This window comes from Nelusetta ayraudi, unplaced genomic scaffold, assembly GCF_046127955.1.
Source record: "Nelusetta ayraudi isolate G7.1 ecotype Tasmania unplaced genomic scaffold, CSIRO-AGI_Nayr_v1 ptg000073l, whole genome shotgun sequence".
NCBI lineage: Eukaryota > Metazoa > Chordata > Actinopteri > Tetraodontiformes > Monacanthidae > Nelusetta > Nelusetta ayraudi.
In genome coordinates this window covers 1,316,647-1,331,847 of record NW_027466123.1, presented here as the reverse complement: position 1 = coordinate 1,331,847, position 15,201 = coordinate 1,316,647, and the positions used below count along the sequence as shown (strand labels likewise).

The following is a 15,201-nucleotide window of genomic DNA, read 5'->3' as shown; positions in this document are numbered from 1 at the left end:
TAGCTGACGGAGGAGATAAATGCATTGCAGTGTTTGATTTATTGAAGAAATAATATAAAACTTAATCGAGCAATTATGAGCCCAAACAAAGACTAGGTAATCCTGAATGCAATGCTATGTCATCGATATCCGACTGATATGCTCTCATGTTCTTCCTGCAGAAAAGGGGGGGTGGGGTGGGGGGGGGGGGGGGTGATTGAGTTAGATGGCCACAGGTAGAATAGACCTCCTATGGTGTTCTGTGGATCTCTCACACACAATTTCCTCCTATTGTATCCCCCTTTGGCTCAGCTGAATTTATCTACAGAGAGCGGAACTCATCAGCTGCTGTAAATGTCAAACTCCAGTCTCACACGCAAGAGAGCGATGACCGAGTTGGAGCAGCACTCGATGGCGGCGAATTGCTCTATTTTTCCAGATCTTAATATTTCTTCCCCTGATTCCAGTGGAGGGCTTCCACGCTTTTGTTTTTTTGTTTTTTCGGAAGGGGACAAAAACAAGGCAAGCCGACACCTGACCACCGGGGCGTGGTCACCCGCATATGAGATTTATCAGTGCCCTTTGTGACATCACGCCGAGCTGACTTCCAGAGCTGTTTTGTTGTTGTTGTTTTTTTTAGCACCGTGGAGCAATCAAAGAAAGAAAGGACGCGTTTTCCCACTCCCAGTGAGTTCACCGACAGGCCGGAGACAAAGATGATTGTCTGAGGTGAACTGCAGCAAACGACGACGCGAGGACTAGCACTCGAAATAGAACCTGCTCTATCCCAAGTTGAACGGAAGAGACGTGTTGGCAGCGGGAACGCCCTGCGTTTATACATCGTGCGTCTGGATGATACAGATGATTCAAATAAATAGATAATGGTGACCGTTCAGCGAGCAGGGGCTGCTCTCTGAAATCCAAGTGCCAGCCAGTCTGGGTCAGTGGCGTTTATATCCTCTTTTATTTTCCAGCCCTCCCTCCGCTCTTTTGACACATTGATGTTCCCCATATGTGAAGCGCAGACCTATAACGGATGCACTTCGTTTTTATACTCCTGCGGTGGAGGGCAAACGGTCGCTGTCTCTCCTCCTCCGCTGCCTCGGCTCAGACTTGCGACCAAACGGGCCCCCGTGTCACAGAATCAGGGGAAAAGTCACGCGAGCCAAGTTAGTGTCCGAAGCATCCCCCACTCCCCCTCCCCCTCCCCCCTCCTCCGGACTTCATGTCCTCTTGTTGCTCCCTTGATTCTCAGGAGTGACAACTTGATTGGACTTCAGATTGGTATGTCATCGATCTTGTTGCTTTCTGTCGTCTGTGCCCCCCCCCCCCGCCGCCGAGAGTTCGTGAGACGCGTTCAGACTGACAGTCAAAATCCGATTTTTTTTCAGCCCATCCAGATTGAAAAGGGATGGCTCTTGTGCGGTGTGAACAGTCACAAATAACATGAAATCCAATTTTTTTTTTTTTTTTTTTTTTGCAAAACCGATTGAAACCACCGAGGGGAGGTAGTTTCAAATCGCATTTGGACAGTCAGCCGTAAAAATTTTGAGATTTGAGAAGGAATCTGATTTGAATCAGATTCGCAGGCAGTCTGAACGCAGCCTAAAAAGTAGGGATGTACCGACGCCTGGGTTGGACGGATGCGTCTCAGTCTGAACAAGCCCCAAACACACGGATCGGCTTCGACTGTCCGTGACGTCACTCTGCGTGACGCAAGACCCAATGCCACGGCTGCACGCTTACTTTCTTAAGTGTTAGCACTAGCGCTAGCAAGTTGAAAATTTTAGGAGCACAACATTTTTTTTTTGTCAGATGGGTCAATAATGTGGCCCGGTCTGAACAGAGCCACATCCCATTTGGGCACTTGCTGAAAAACAGTGTGGACAGTCAGACCCTCAAAATCAGATTTGAGAAGGAATCCGATTTGAATCCGATTCGGCCTGCGGTCTGAACACAGCCGTAGTTCACAATCATCGCACGCGCGCTCACGTACCTTCAGGTACTTGACCAGTTTCTGGATCTGCCAGTACTCAGAGGGCAGGTCCACGTTGCTCTCCGGGCAGCGCTCCGGCTCCTCCTCTTCCTCCTCACTCTCGGACGAACTCTCGTTGAAGACGTCGCCTCCTGCCGGCGTCTTACTGAACCGCAGGCGGTAAAATCGCAGAGCGGGAGGAGATTTTACGGTGGAGCACAAGTTAGCAACATGAAGTTGATGCAAAGCGACACAACAAAAATCTTCTTTGCTCCGTTTTGAATGGAGAAAACAGACGCGTCTTTCCACAGTCTGCAACCCCGGAGTATTTGGAAGTTCAAACGTCAAGTATGAGCTTGCTTTAAAATTAAGAGCAATATGTAACGGGAGGACATTAGCATTCGTCGCATGCAGACTTATTTAAGGGTGCTAATGCAGAAAAGACAGGCAGAAAGTTGCTTGGGCCATTTCGAATGACTGGATCGCCCAAAAAATGGGCACGTTGGAGCAATAAAGTTCGGCGCGTCCTTGAAATGAGGCCACTGAGACTTGGCTCTCACGTACCGAACATAGAAAAATCGGATTTCACGAAGAAAGCACAGTCAGGACGAGCGAGCCGACATACTTTCCAGAGCAGAGCGGCGTGATAAACAGCCCGCCGGGTCTTGTGCTGCCACGCCTACACTCAGTCCTTTGTGGAGAGCCATCATAGCCGTGATTGAGTGAATGCGTCCCTCGAGACCGTCGTTGCCTCTGTACTATCTGATTTGTAGGCAAGGGCGCTATCACGGAACAGGAGGCTATAGCGTCACTAAAATGGTAAATGGACTGCGCTTATGACAGCGCTTTCCAGCACCTTCACGGTACCCCAAAGCGCTTTACAATGGCCTCTCATTCACCCATTCACTCACACACCAGTGGGTGGCGCTGCCAGCCCCACTGGGAGCAATTTAAGGGTTAAGTGTCTTGCCCGAGGACACGACAACAGTTGATTTTATGATTTACTTGCTATTAATATCATTTCGTCAAGTTCGGCGGGCCGGATTGAAAAGCTTAACGGGCCACATATGGCCCCCCGGGCCATAGTTTGCCCGCGCCTGCTGTTGACTCTACTTTTCCTACTGTCTTTTCTGCTCGATTAAACAGCACTCAAGTTTATTGTTAGTTTGTCTTATGAAGCTAATTCGACCGCTTGGTTTAACACAGTAAGTATAAAGCATTGTGGCCCTCTGTGGTAAGTGCCAATCTCCATTAGGACACAGGGGTTTCAATCGATTTTTAGGATTGCACTGGATTCCATACCGACCGCCTTCCTTTTTACGGCATCGGAGGAAAACGTCGATTAAAAAAAAAAAAAAAAAAATCGGAAACAACAACTAGCCAGATTTGTCGCGCTGTTAACGGTAACAGCCCAGGTAATAGTTTAGCTCATGGCCACCTGTTGACGCTTACATTTTCTGGGAGGAGAGTCCAGCCGGTACGGAAGACACTGAGAGTTCGCCTTTCATCTTGCCCTTGGCTCCCAGTCCCGCCTTTCTCTTGTGCAGGTCACCAGACATCGGCTCCTTCATCTCACTGCAACGTGAAATGGCGGCCATTACGCCCGATTCTTCTTTTCTTTCGTTTTCTTTCGAACGGGTTCATTTTCGAACACAATCGCGGAATCCTTTGCAGCGATGGCAACCTACGCCATCTATTTATTGGTATAACGACCATGCATTACTATTGCATGGTCGTTGACAGAAAAGGAATTTATCCGTAGACGGACTTGACCGAACGATATCTGCCCCCGCCTCGCGACTTCTGAACCTCAAAAACCATATTTTTTACGACACTCCCGCTGGCAGTCTTGGCAGCGACGACACATAAAGTTTATCTCCTCCCGTCACCACGGAGCCGCCGGGGATATATCAAGGCTCATTTTACGAGAAGAATCATCAAATACCCATTTGAAGACGAGCGGCGGAGACTCGTCCACCTCGGACATGGCTCGTATTTCTTCTTGCCGCCTGCCCTGTGCGGCCCACGCTGCACCCTCGCCTTCTCCGGCGCATTCTTCTCCTGTGGCTCGCGAGGCCCGTGGCGCTGGCCCCGCTCCTCCGCCTCAACCGATTCCACATGGCGCGTCCCTCGCGCCGATGGAAGCTCTCGAACTGCGAAATCCTGTCGGTGAGTGGAAAAAGGACAACAGCTGGGCAAGACGAGCGCAAGGAGCACATTTCATCTTTACGCGGACGCGCGGTGGTAAGCTAGCCAATAAATTTGACTTTGCGCATTGCCGAGTCCACTCGGGGTTGTAAATTTCCTCGGGAGTGATTCTTATTGAAACCAAACGTTCCGTTGCTCGTCGGGCCATGGTTTCCACAAACTGTCTGACATGATGATGTCTCGTCACTGCCCGAGACGCCGACGGACGTTTCTGTCCCCCAGAAGAGGCGCCGAACGACCACAGAATCCAGTCTTTGGTCTTGATCAGAACATTTTTACCAGAGTGTAATCCTGTACTGACTTGGTTCATTCTTTATTACTTCCATTGAGGTAATCTGATGTATCTATCTGGCAAAAGAGCCCAACAAAGAAGATCATTCCAATTTTTTGCCCTCAGCTTAAGGCTACCACTTGACGCAAAGGGAAGAAAATAAGCTACATATGATTGTCCCCCCCCCCCCCGACGCACTTCTGTCACCACATTTCAGTCAGTTTTTTTTTCCTCCCCCTTAACTTTTCAGCATTTGACAGCCTGTAAAACAAAAAGACACGTTGCAGCCTTTGCGTCAATGTCAATAAGAGCCAAACACAAATGCGGTTTTAAATTACAAACACCTGCCCTAAAAACCTCTGTCACTCTTTGTTTGGGGGCTTCAGCGTTCTTTTAGGTTAGAAGAAAAATGAAGACGTGGCAGTTTGTTTGTTTTTCCAAAAAAGCCCCAGTAGAAAGACGTTACCGATTGTTTTCTGCATCCGCACAGACTGCCTACCATGTTTACAGTCAGATGACGTTTTTATTCCGGGGAATTTTTTTTTTATGTTTTTTTTTTTTTTGGGGCCACCGCATTTGTCTCTTTTCATGCAACGACCAGAACCTGAACGGTGACTGTTTGCATGTGGTTTGTGGCTTTTGCCCGATTTCTTGATTTATACCGATGAAAAAAAAAGAGAGCAAGCTGAGCGGCAAATGTGAAGGCGCTGGCCATGAAACATCTGTCAGTGGTACGATTCATGGCCCGGTCTCGACTGGCTTGACAGCAAGTGATGGACTGGCCGCCGGGGCAATATGGGCAAATATGTGGGGAAGAGGGGGAAAGGCGGATGGAACAATTCAATGCTATAAAATAATATAAAAGTGTCACTCATACTGTATATTACTAATTTTATATTATTCCTAACATATAATGTTTTTGGTCCATTTGCGCAACGATTGAATGATCATTAATGTTATTCGTCAACTGACAATTAACTGTGGGTAGGAAGAGCGCAGTCAGCACATAAAGAAAATGGACAGAGGAGAGAGTAACAGTGCTATTGATATAGATTTTTTTTTTTTTTTTTTTTTTTAACTGATCTGTGAGTGTCTCCAGCATGTAATCAGAATATCAGGACTGGCATTCAAAATTTATTATACAGCTCTTGAGAAACGACAAGTCAAGTCTGTTTCCATATGCAAACGTTGCCTTATTTGGCAGCTGCAGCAAAAACCCGACACAAGGTCGTTTGCTCCGGCAAGCGCCGCTATCAAACAATCACTTTCTCACATTGAAAAATTAGCACACATGTACAGCAATTACGCGCCGTTATCTTTGGCCAGCCGAGTCCAAACTTGGGCCCTTTGACGACGCAATCAACAGATCGGAGCAGGATCGGAGCAAGCGTGTGGTTCTGATAGACACCTCAACCGCAGTCGCTGTTTCTAATTACAACTAGGCAGGATCAGGTTCGCACACAGTCAACTGCAATCACTCACGATCACAGGCACGGGAGAAGTGTTGCACTCTTCGATTGCTGTTGTCAGCAATTACACAAATCCATAAAAAAAGGACCAATGTTTTTAATTTGACCAAATCATATGAAGGCAATCAGAGTAGTTGTAGTAGAACCGTAAAAAAAAAAAAAAAAAGAACACGCAAATGAACAACGACCCAACGTGTATGTCAGAACTAGCGCTGGCAACTTTCATTCAGAAAGATAAAAGGCGCCTACCACAGTGCCCGGCGCCATGACCATCACAGGCCAGCAGTGGTAAATCATAACTTAAAGTAGGATTTCAAAAAAGTTGTATTAGAAATAAGCTGAATGTTTGAATTGTACTGAAACATTTTAATTGATCTTTTTTTTTTTTTTTTTTACACAATGATCAATAAAGTGCAGGATGGCTTTTTTTTTCTTCTTTTTTTTATTTACAAAGGAATTAAATAAATAAAGCTGAAAAGAACAAACAATCCGGATTCATAGCCTACTTGACGCAAGCTACGCAGCCAGGACGCAGTGGTTGCAAATGGGTCGCGCAAGGCTGTTGCTCGCAGCTACGTCGATCACGACTTTGAACGCAAACTCTGTGGAAACGAACGCGAGTATGCGTCGAAAATAAAGTTATGTTCGAGACAGCTCAGAAATAACGGGACAAACCCCGTCCCGTATCGACTCAAATACGGGACAGTGCTGTATTTTAAGGGACGGTTGGCAACTCTGGTCAGAACAGTTCGACAAGGTGCTGTGGTTAGACGAGTTAGCGTTAGCGTTAGCTAGCGACAAAGAACTTGTGGAGATCGGCGCATGTGCAGTTCCCTTCTCTAGTGGCCACGCCGTTCAACACCCATCCTGGCATTCGGCTACTGCTACGGCTACAAAGAGAGGGTCTTAATGTGTCATTAATAAGTGTGTTTTTGTACTTTACCTGCTTGATACTCGCAGCAAAGTGCGGAGATCTGCTCTTTAGCAGCGCTACCAGGTCTCGAAACACATCGCTCGTCCGCTCAGAGCCACCCTCCTGTCCCTGCCGCGAAACAAAGGTGCAAAACGGGCTTCATTCATTTTTTTTTTTTTAGAAACTACCGCGCAAACACAAGCCGCGTTTCGAATTGAGTGGTCAGCTCGTGAGCGTCTGCGGGCAGCATCAAAACAGAAGGTCAGCGTAAACCAAAAATACTTTAAACGACGGAAATCTGGATTGAGGTTCTGTGCGTTGACATTTACTGGCACGTGACACATTCATCTTCGCTGCATCACCGTCATGTATCGAGTCTTCAATGTCTTCATAATGCTTGCTAGCTCCCCAGCTATTTGTCACGAAAATCTGGATCAACCCCTTGTCGATAACGTTTTGTCAATAAATCCTTTTTTTTTTTCTTTCTTTTTTTTCCCCTCAAGTTGCCTCCAAGTAAACCTTCACTGGGAGTTCGGTCGAAAAGGTTTTAACGTCAGAGACTGACAGATATTGACTTCCACTCGGCTCAATGTGCAATGATGAGGAAAACATCCCAGGGAAATAAATTGTTGGGGGGGAAGAAAAAAAAAAAAAGTGTTTTCAGCCAAACCTTAAAAGAAGGAATGAAGTTCTACGTTGACTTACTTTAGTGAGGAAGACTCCAGCTGTGCTGCAGGTGACATGGAGAGTTTCTGTGTCACAAGGCTCAATAATAAGATTGCATATATCCATGTGTTGCTGTCCCCCCGGTGGGGCAGAGTGGCCGTTTGAAAATTCATAATCTGAGGGAAGAATTAAAAAATAAAATAGATTTTAACGTAACGTTTTAAGGCTTTGAAAAAAAAACAAAAAAAAACAAAAAACTTTTCTGTTACCAAAGTTATTCGAAGAAGCGCAAGGTGAAGCCACACGTTGTGTTCCAAAACATGCAATATTAATACTGTATTTTGAACCTGGTGAGCAGAGTGTTTTGATTGAGGCCCAGGCGTTACAACGATAACAAGGTGACCGCTCCTCGTGGGGGTCGGGGAAAACCTGCACTTGCACTCGTTTTTTCGGATTGAACAACACCGCCGTTAATGGCAGATGTTTTTCTTGCCGCCCGGTGGAAACGCGGAAGATAACTCAAACCTGATGTGTGTCGAACGGACTTCAGTGCCCTCCTTTCGCCCTCGTCGCAGAGCCGCTGCAGCAGCTCCACCTCAGCTCTCACCGCTGCGGGGTCAAGTCTTTGATGAAGGGGGGGGGGATAAAAAAAACACACATCCAATTTGTCTCGTTTCTTTACGGCTCCCTTCCCTAAAGCAATTACCCGTTTCGGTCTAAAAGGAGCACACGTCGCAGTGAGGGGGGAGGGGAGGGAAGGGAAGGAGGGATGGGAAGAGGGGGGATCGCTGAGCAGAGGAAAGACGGACGGACGGACGGACGGACGGGGGACAGGAAAAACACCTACTCAGGTGTCCCTCGGAGGCTCTGCTCGAGGAGACGCTCGTCCACACTTTGCAGCAGGAGAAACAGCTCGACCTCCGCCTCGGCGCCCGCCAGACTCTGGGCTCCGCTCCGGCCTCCTGCGTCCTCCAGGACGTCGGCGAAACGGCGGCCGAGGATTTTGGCCACGAGGCCTCTGTTTTCTAAACAATACCGGTGATGGATTTGTTGAGTCTTTCGCAGCGTCGGAAGCACACACGGGCGAGCGGTACCCGTCTTGGGATATTTATTTCTCAAATATTTACTTTTTGCCGAAATAAAAGCCACATTCGCTTTCGACAAAAGTATTTTTATTGCGTCTGCTTTTTGGTGTGGTCCACGGGTAAATAAATATCCGGGGACAAAAATTGAGTTGCGGGGATTAACAGGGAGGAAAAACAAATCAGGTGGGTTGTCAAGGTATGCTGCTCCTGGATAGTGGACCCTCGATCATTAAAACTTGGACTTTTTTTTTTTTTTTTAAATCTTCTCAATAAATAAATACAAACCCGAGTGTTCAAATGTCCTTACCTTGAAGACAGGCACGGACCTCACCGAGCTTCTTGTCGCCTGCCAGCTGCAGCAGTTTGGAGAGTTGGCCGAAGCTGCGGACGGAAACGGCAGGAGGGCAGAGCTGCAGCAACGGACGTCCGTCGCCGTCCTTCTCACGGGACTGCACGTCCGAGTTTCTGCGGGGGGGGGGTATGGGGGGTGGGGGGGGGAGCGAACGAGGTCCGACTTTATGACTCGTCTCATTGCAGCGCCAATTTAGATTAAATGATGGAAGATAAGTAGTGAGTTAGGTTTTGTTGTTTTTTTTTTTGTTTGTTTGTTTTTGTAGCGCTCGACTTCCAGAGCACACGAGGCACGAGGCTTAGAAGAAAAAAAAAAAAACCACGCCGCTGAAAGCCGCCCAGAACCTCGGACAAAATGAGATGGAACACGGCTGAGGGCTGCGGCTCAAAAAACATATTAATTATCGTCTGCTCCACAGACGACTGCCAAGTTGAAACACACTTGGAACCATGGTGACAGCATATCCTGTGCAGGCATGTATTACTGAAATCACCGGGGCCGGCCAGCGGCAACCTGGTGATTAGGCCAACCTGATGTCATAGCCTGTTTTGAAATCAGACGCCGCTAGGGCAGTGCGCCACTGCAGTGGCTCTTTGAACACGTGCTCGGCCTCCCGCGGGTGCCGCGAGTCGAACGTCTCGGCGAAGCGCAGGATCTCCCCCAACAAGAAGTCATTCATCGGCGGCGGGGCCTCCAGTTCGCCGCCCTCCCAGCTGGCTGTGGTCCACTGGGCTGCCCTGGTTAGTGATGCACCCATGGATATTCTGCAACAGCAAAAAACAAAACAAAACAAAACAAAACAAACCTCACGTTAAAAAAAAAAAAAAAAAAAAAAAGGTTGTGGGTCCATCGATTTAGTGTCAGTCAGGCATTATCCACTTCAGGCTGAGGAGCATTAAATCCAGCGTTTGTTTGTCAGAGCTTCAGAATTGAAACGGTGCAAGAGTTACATCCTGTCGCCCTGAGCTAGGTGGGTATTTCCTACAATTTCCTGATGCTTTGTAGCAAAAAATAGTATATAACAGCAAAAAAAAAAAAAAAAAAAAAAAGCTGGAAGTTAAACATTAAAACCACGATGTAAATATCCACTGAAGCATTAATGCTGTCATTCGGATTTAACTGCATTCTTTGCGACTTAAAATAGCGTCAATAAGCGGTACACTTCCGTTTTAGAGAGGTCTGTAACGTTTGTTTATTTTTGATAAGATATACTGTATATTTACTGAAAACGCATTATATACAAATATAGCATCCTTGCATCCTCTTCTTAAATTGTCTTTAAAAAAATATATATAAAACAATTTTGTACATTCAGCGCCTGTTAGTCGTTTTTTTTTTTTTTTTTTTTTTTTTTTTTTTTTTTACTTTCAGCGAGTGGTATTTACTTTGAGCTTTAACCGTGACGTCAACAATTGGCACTCATGGCGTGACAGAGCAATTACTTACCGACAACTTACAGCGTGTTTCCACTTTTTTACCTTGTTGAACGATAATTCTTGGTTGGTTTGGTGCGTGTGTGTGTTCCCTGCTACTAGTAGTTTGTAAACACAACGCGCGAGTGGTTGCTAGGGAGCGGAGAGGAACTACGGAGCACGACGTGGATCAAAAGTCAACCGTAGCGAATGGGGAAAAAACTAAGCTAATATACCGACGTAAAGTGATTGCGCAAGAAAGTCTTCTCCTCCGTAGCGATTACGTTTCCCTTGATTAAAATGAATAATTAGCCGTAAGGAAAGCAACTAAGTGTGACGTCAGTCTTTTTTTTCTTCTTCGTTTTTTTTTTTTAATCACTGCTCTAAAACCTATGCTATACAAATCCTAGCACATGAAAGGACGTGATGCAAATATCCTTAAAAACGTATTGAGCCCAATTGTTGATTAGATGTGAGAAACATTTAGACATTATTTAAGCTCCGCCTATTAAAATGCAATGTTATCGTCTTCCTATTGTTACTATTTTTAAGTTTCACAGATCTCAACTGACTTCTTGACCTGATTGTGTGCCATGTCCTTGCCTCTTACAATGACACTGGAAAGCTGACGCCCGCTATCATTTTATTGGTACAGACTGGGAACAAAATATGCAGAACAAAGGCTTCCATGAGCAGTTCACTTTAGATTCATTTGATTTTCATAATCACAACAGAATAGATGCAGCGTTAATACAAACAAAGTCAATTAGGGAAAGGGTGGCAGCATTTGTACCCAATATTGATGTCTTCAATGTGAATATGATCAGCTTGCGCTAACTCCTGGGAAACTAGGACGCCCCTCTGGTATCTCTCCCAGTCTGGCATGCACAGCTTGAAAACAGGTGGAAATACTTCAACAAAAAAGTTGAAAAGACGGGGCTACATCAGTCACTGGGGATCACTGGGGGAGAGAGGAGTCGTAGCTCATCTGCAGTCCCGAGAGGAAGCCGTCCGGAGGCTGTCGTAGTCAAAGAAGGCGATTCGGGAGTTTTGGCTGTCGCTCCACACTTTTTTTCTTTTGGTCTAAATTAAGAAGTATTGAGAATCTGCAAAAGAGGCGATAAGTAGCTATGAGATTACATAAGAAAAAATGTCTCTGTTTCTCCGCCAGGAGAATAGCGACTGAAATAGATGATAATAGATATACTAAGTGAGGAAAGGTCAAAGACCAGCAGACTTAAAAAAAAAAAACAAAAAACAAAAAAACAACCCAGAATCTCATTGGCAAGAATAACTGTTGTTAAAGGGATGACCTCCTCTCGCCCCGCTCCCTTTTACAGCCATTTTTCCCAAATAGAAAAGGCATGGAAGACAAAGGAGGTCCAGCTTCTTGTGAGAGCGCAGGATTTAGCCTCAAGATTGTGGTTTCAGTGAAATCTACAGAGCGGCCAGGAGCTGACTTGAGCGCAGCATCGAGTCAGCTAGCCAGCAGGTTTGCACACCGGGAGGAAATCGAGGAGCAGTTCGCCTCCAGGGACACACAGCAGAGATACAACAGGGGGCGATGAAGCGGCGGTGGGGCTCATCTCACATGCCAACGAGTGTGCCCATGGAGATCACGTGCGCACACTGGCCAGGCGGCGTGCCCATGACAGCCTGACATCAACCAGCGAAAAGAGAAAAGGAACTTATCACAGACTCCGATCAAGAGGCGCTCTGACCACTTGAAATAGGTGGAGACGTGTTTGTTTTTGGCCTACGCACGGTTACGTATTTCATCTATTCAATGTTTTTCTTCGAAACTGTTTGAATGAATAAATAAATGAATGAATGGAAAATCAAATGACATGTCAGTGAATGTCAAATGGACTCGACTTACGAAAAACTAACGCTTTAATTTCGCTGCCACGGCGGGGAAAAGAAGGCCGGCGGTCTCCTCCAAACTGATTTACTCCTCGAGCGAGCCCAGGTAGTGCAAAGTGAAGAGCTTTGTGACAGAGAAGAGAGTGAAGCAACAGACAAGCAGCCCAGATGTGGAAAATACCGCTGCAAAAAAAACAAAAAAAAACCAACAACTCATAATTGTCTAAAGTAAGAAAATGTGAGGCGGCGTACGTCAGGCACGGCCTTGGAGCAGTACAGAAAAATGGCCATGATTATCAACGTCAGTAGTCTTGTTCAACAACAAATGTGACACTTAGTAAATAGCAAATAAAAGTAAGAAAGAAAAAAAAAAAAAACTTTCAAAAAGTAGATGTTTCTTTGCATGTTTTTGAAACATCGCCTGTTGGTTTGCCAAGGGGGTCTCGGCCAGAAGCTAATATTCTTTTTGGAGGCAACGGTGAAAAGTTGGGAACCCCTGACCCAGCATAATAAATAAGAGATATGCGTCTTTAAATGGGACCATTATGGGAGGGTTGTGATAGATTTGGGAGCCGGAGTACGAACAGGGCAGTTTGTCACACACGCCGCGTCGCTATGTATCTTTTGCTTTTCCCTGAAAAAAAACAATCCTCATGGACGAGCAAGTGAGGCGATCTGGCTGTCGCGAGGAGCTGCTTTTGTGTGCACTTTAAATAGTAGCCAGTTCAACGTGGCTGCTGTGAAAAAAAAAAACCCAAAAAAAACAAAAACATAACAGAAGCAGAGGCAGCGGTGCCAAAAGAAAACAAGAGACGCTTATTCATGTAACACAGTCTGAAATAATATCACCCACAATAATTCAATAGATGTATTTGCAACTTTTACTAAAATTGGAACGCTTGGTTTTTCATGACTCATAAAATTTTTGTTCTCCTAATATCCACACAATGCTGCCACTTCCCCTCAGACGTCAGCGGACCAAATCATCTCGCATTTCCACACTCATTTGAAAATAAATTGCTCCTGCCCCCCCGAAACCTTCGGGAATCGGTGGAAATTAATAGTACTTAGTCCTTTTCAGTTCAAACAAAACCCGATACTGTTGAAAACCTATATATTTTTTATGCAACAATATCACTACCCCGGGCTACACACGGACCCAGAACCTGCAATTGTGGTTTTCCAAGCTCTGTGTGTACAGTGTGTATTTCAAGTGGCCATCACTTTCAGTGCCAGCGCTTTCTTCGGGAGTGGATAGACGCTCGTCAAATATAGAAATTCCACAGAGATTCCGAGCCATCTGGCCTCAAGAGTCGGGGACAAAGCCAACAACAAAGTTTTCTATCTACACTCTGTGACCCAAAAACGCGTGTTGTTTGTTTTGGTTGACAAGTCTCGCAAGTCAACACTCGGGGCCCCTTCTTCTTTCTTTTTTTTTTTTGCGCAACTTTGCCCGGGCGCTTTACGAGAGAGGAGGCCGAACAAGCGTGCGACCACAAAATGTATCTGAGAGAGAGAGAGAGAGAGAAATTGTGCCGTCATAAAATTGAATCTTTCCAGGGTCTCCTGACAGGCTAATGCAACGCTGCCTTCCAATCTGCAAGATGTGATTTAAAGTAAAAATAGAAGAACAAACACGAATCCATGTTAAGTACAAGGACGCCATAAAAAAAAAAAAAACTTGCTGCTTCAGTGCAAAGTGAACCACAGTTCTCTGTTTGACTGGCAGTGTTTGGCTTGGCCTGTTGTGTTTTATAGCTGCTATATATAGATGCCTGCTTTTCAACTCTTCTTGAAAAAAAAACAAAAAAAGAAGAAGAGAAAAAAAAACGCAGACGCGGCTTTTTTTTTTCTTCTTCTTCTAAACCAGTGTAAATGAACATGTTCTTAAAACTCTTAAGTTTTTTAGTCTTGTCGAACACAATTCTTGACAAAGAGTCGTTTTGCTTTTGACACAGCTTGCATAACATCCGTCCGTTGTCCCGCTAAAACGACGAGAGACACCTGCTCGCGCAGATGCCTACGAGATTTTTCACGCCATCGCAGTCCGGGGATTTCAAATGTGCGGCTTAACATTTTCTACAGCTGAAATGCAGTGCAACCAGTGCCTCCGTTATTTTTTTTATTTTTTTTTCGTATAGCCTCTGCGCTATCCTCAGAAATCTCACTTTTGGAAAACTTTGGCAAAAGTCGGTTGTTTTCCGCCTTGCGCTAGCACTGGCGTCCTCAGCATACTTATCAATGTGCAATAACTGTATAATAATAATAATAATAATAATAAGCTCATTCAGTATTTTTGCCGTTGCGGATGTTGTTCTGTTGTTTTCTTTTCAAACTAGCAATCAAGCTACAGGAAAAAGAAGAACCAACAGGACGCCTTTAATCTCAACAATCCAAACAGAGGCTCCGAAAAACCAAAATAATGACTCCGACAAAGACAGACACATAGATATTTTTTCCAGTTTGTCAGCTCCACCTTGACCTGTATTTGAGGGAGGCCCCTGAATATCCTTGAGCTGCCAAAACACCTCTGGTCGGGCCAGTTGTGACGCCCGCGTCTCCACGTTTGGCCTGCAGATAACAGCTGGTTCTACTCTCTCAAGGTGTTTGGCAGACTTTAAAGGCTAAACACTCCGTCCCCACTCCCTCCACCTCCACTGTCTGCCCTGCTTCGCGAGGGGGGGGGGCAATCGTTATTTTGAGAACGGCGTCCGAGAGGCCATCCGTACACTCGCACCCGATAATGTTCAAGAGATGTTTATACAGTTTGACTTTCACTTTACAACCTCTCGGGGGGGCGGGGGGGGCGCCCTTTCAATGCTTCTTCTCCATGCGGTCTGACGATTTTGTCGTGTGACCTGAAAAATGAAATTGAAAATAAACACATTTGAGATGTACAACAATCGTGAAAAGAACACAGTGTTCTGTGGCACTCAATGATCTAAACCAGCATTTATCAACTGGTGGGTCGTGACCCAAAAGTGGGTCGCAGAGTTGTTTTGATTGGG

At 45.7% G+C, this 15,201-nt stretch overlaps 1 protein-coding gene across 6 annotated transcripts in view; it reads right to left on the bottom strand.

Annotated features, from left to right (window-relative positions):
- Positions 1–10,435, bottom strand: part of odad2 (outer dynein arm docking complex subunit 2) — a 39,053-nt gene extending 28,618 nt beyond the window's left edge. For 3 of the 6 annotated variants that reach the window (XM_076043071.1, XM_076043065.1, XM_076043067.1), the window contains exons 1-10: positions 10,372–10,435; positions 9,449–9,682; positions 8,874–9,031; positions 8,329–8,506; positions 8,007–8,104; positions 7,521–7,657; positions 6,846–6,947; positions 3,900–4,117; positions 3,407–3,529; positions 1,976–2,120 (exon numbers count right to left, since the gene is read on the bottom strand). In XM_076043071.1, coding sequence (XP_075899186.1) covers positions 1,976–2,120; positions 3,407–3,529; positions 3,900–4,117; positions 6,846–6,947; positions 7,521–7,657; positions 8,007–8,104; positions 8,329–8,506; positions 8,874–9,031; positions 9,449–9,675 — 1,386 coding nt within the window. In that variant the 5' untranslated portion in view covers positions 9,676–9,682; positions 10,372–10,435. The remainder of the gene's footprint in view (positions 1–1,975; positions 2,121–3,406; positions 3,530–3,899; positions 4,118–6,845; positions 6,948–7,520; positions 7,658–8,006; positions 8,105–8,328; positions 8,507–8,873; positions 9,032–9,448; positions 9,683–10,371) is intronic. The other 3 variants (XM_076043066.1, XM_076043068.1, XM_076043069.1) reach the window with 3 other exon arrangements.
- Between the last annotated feature and the right edge of the window lie 4,766 nt (positions 10,436–15,201).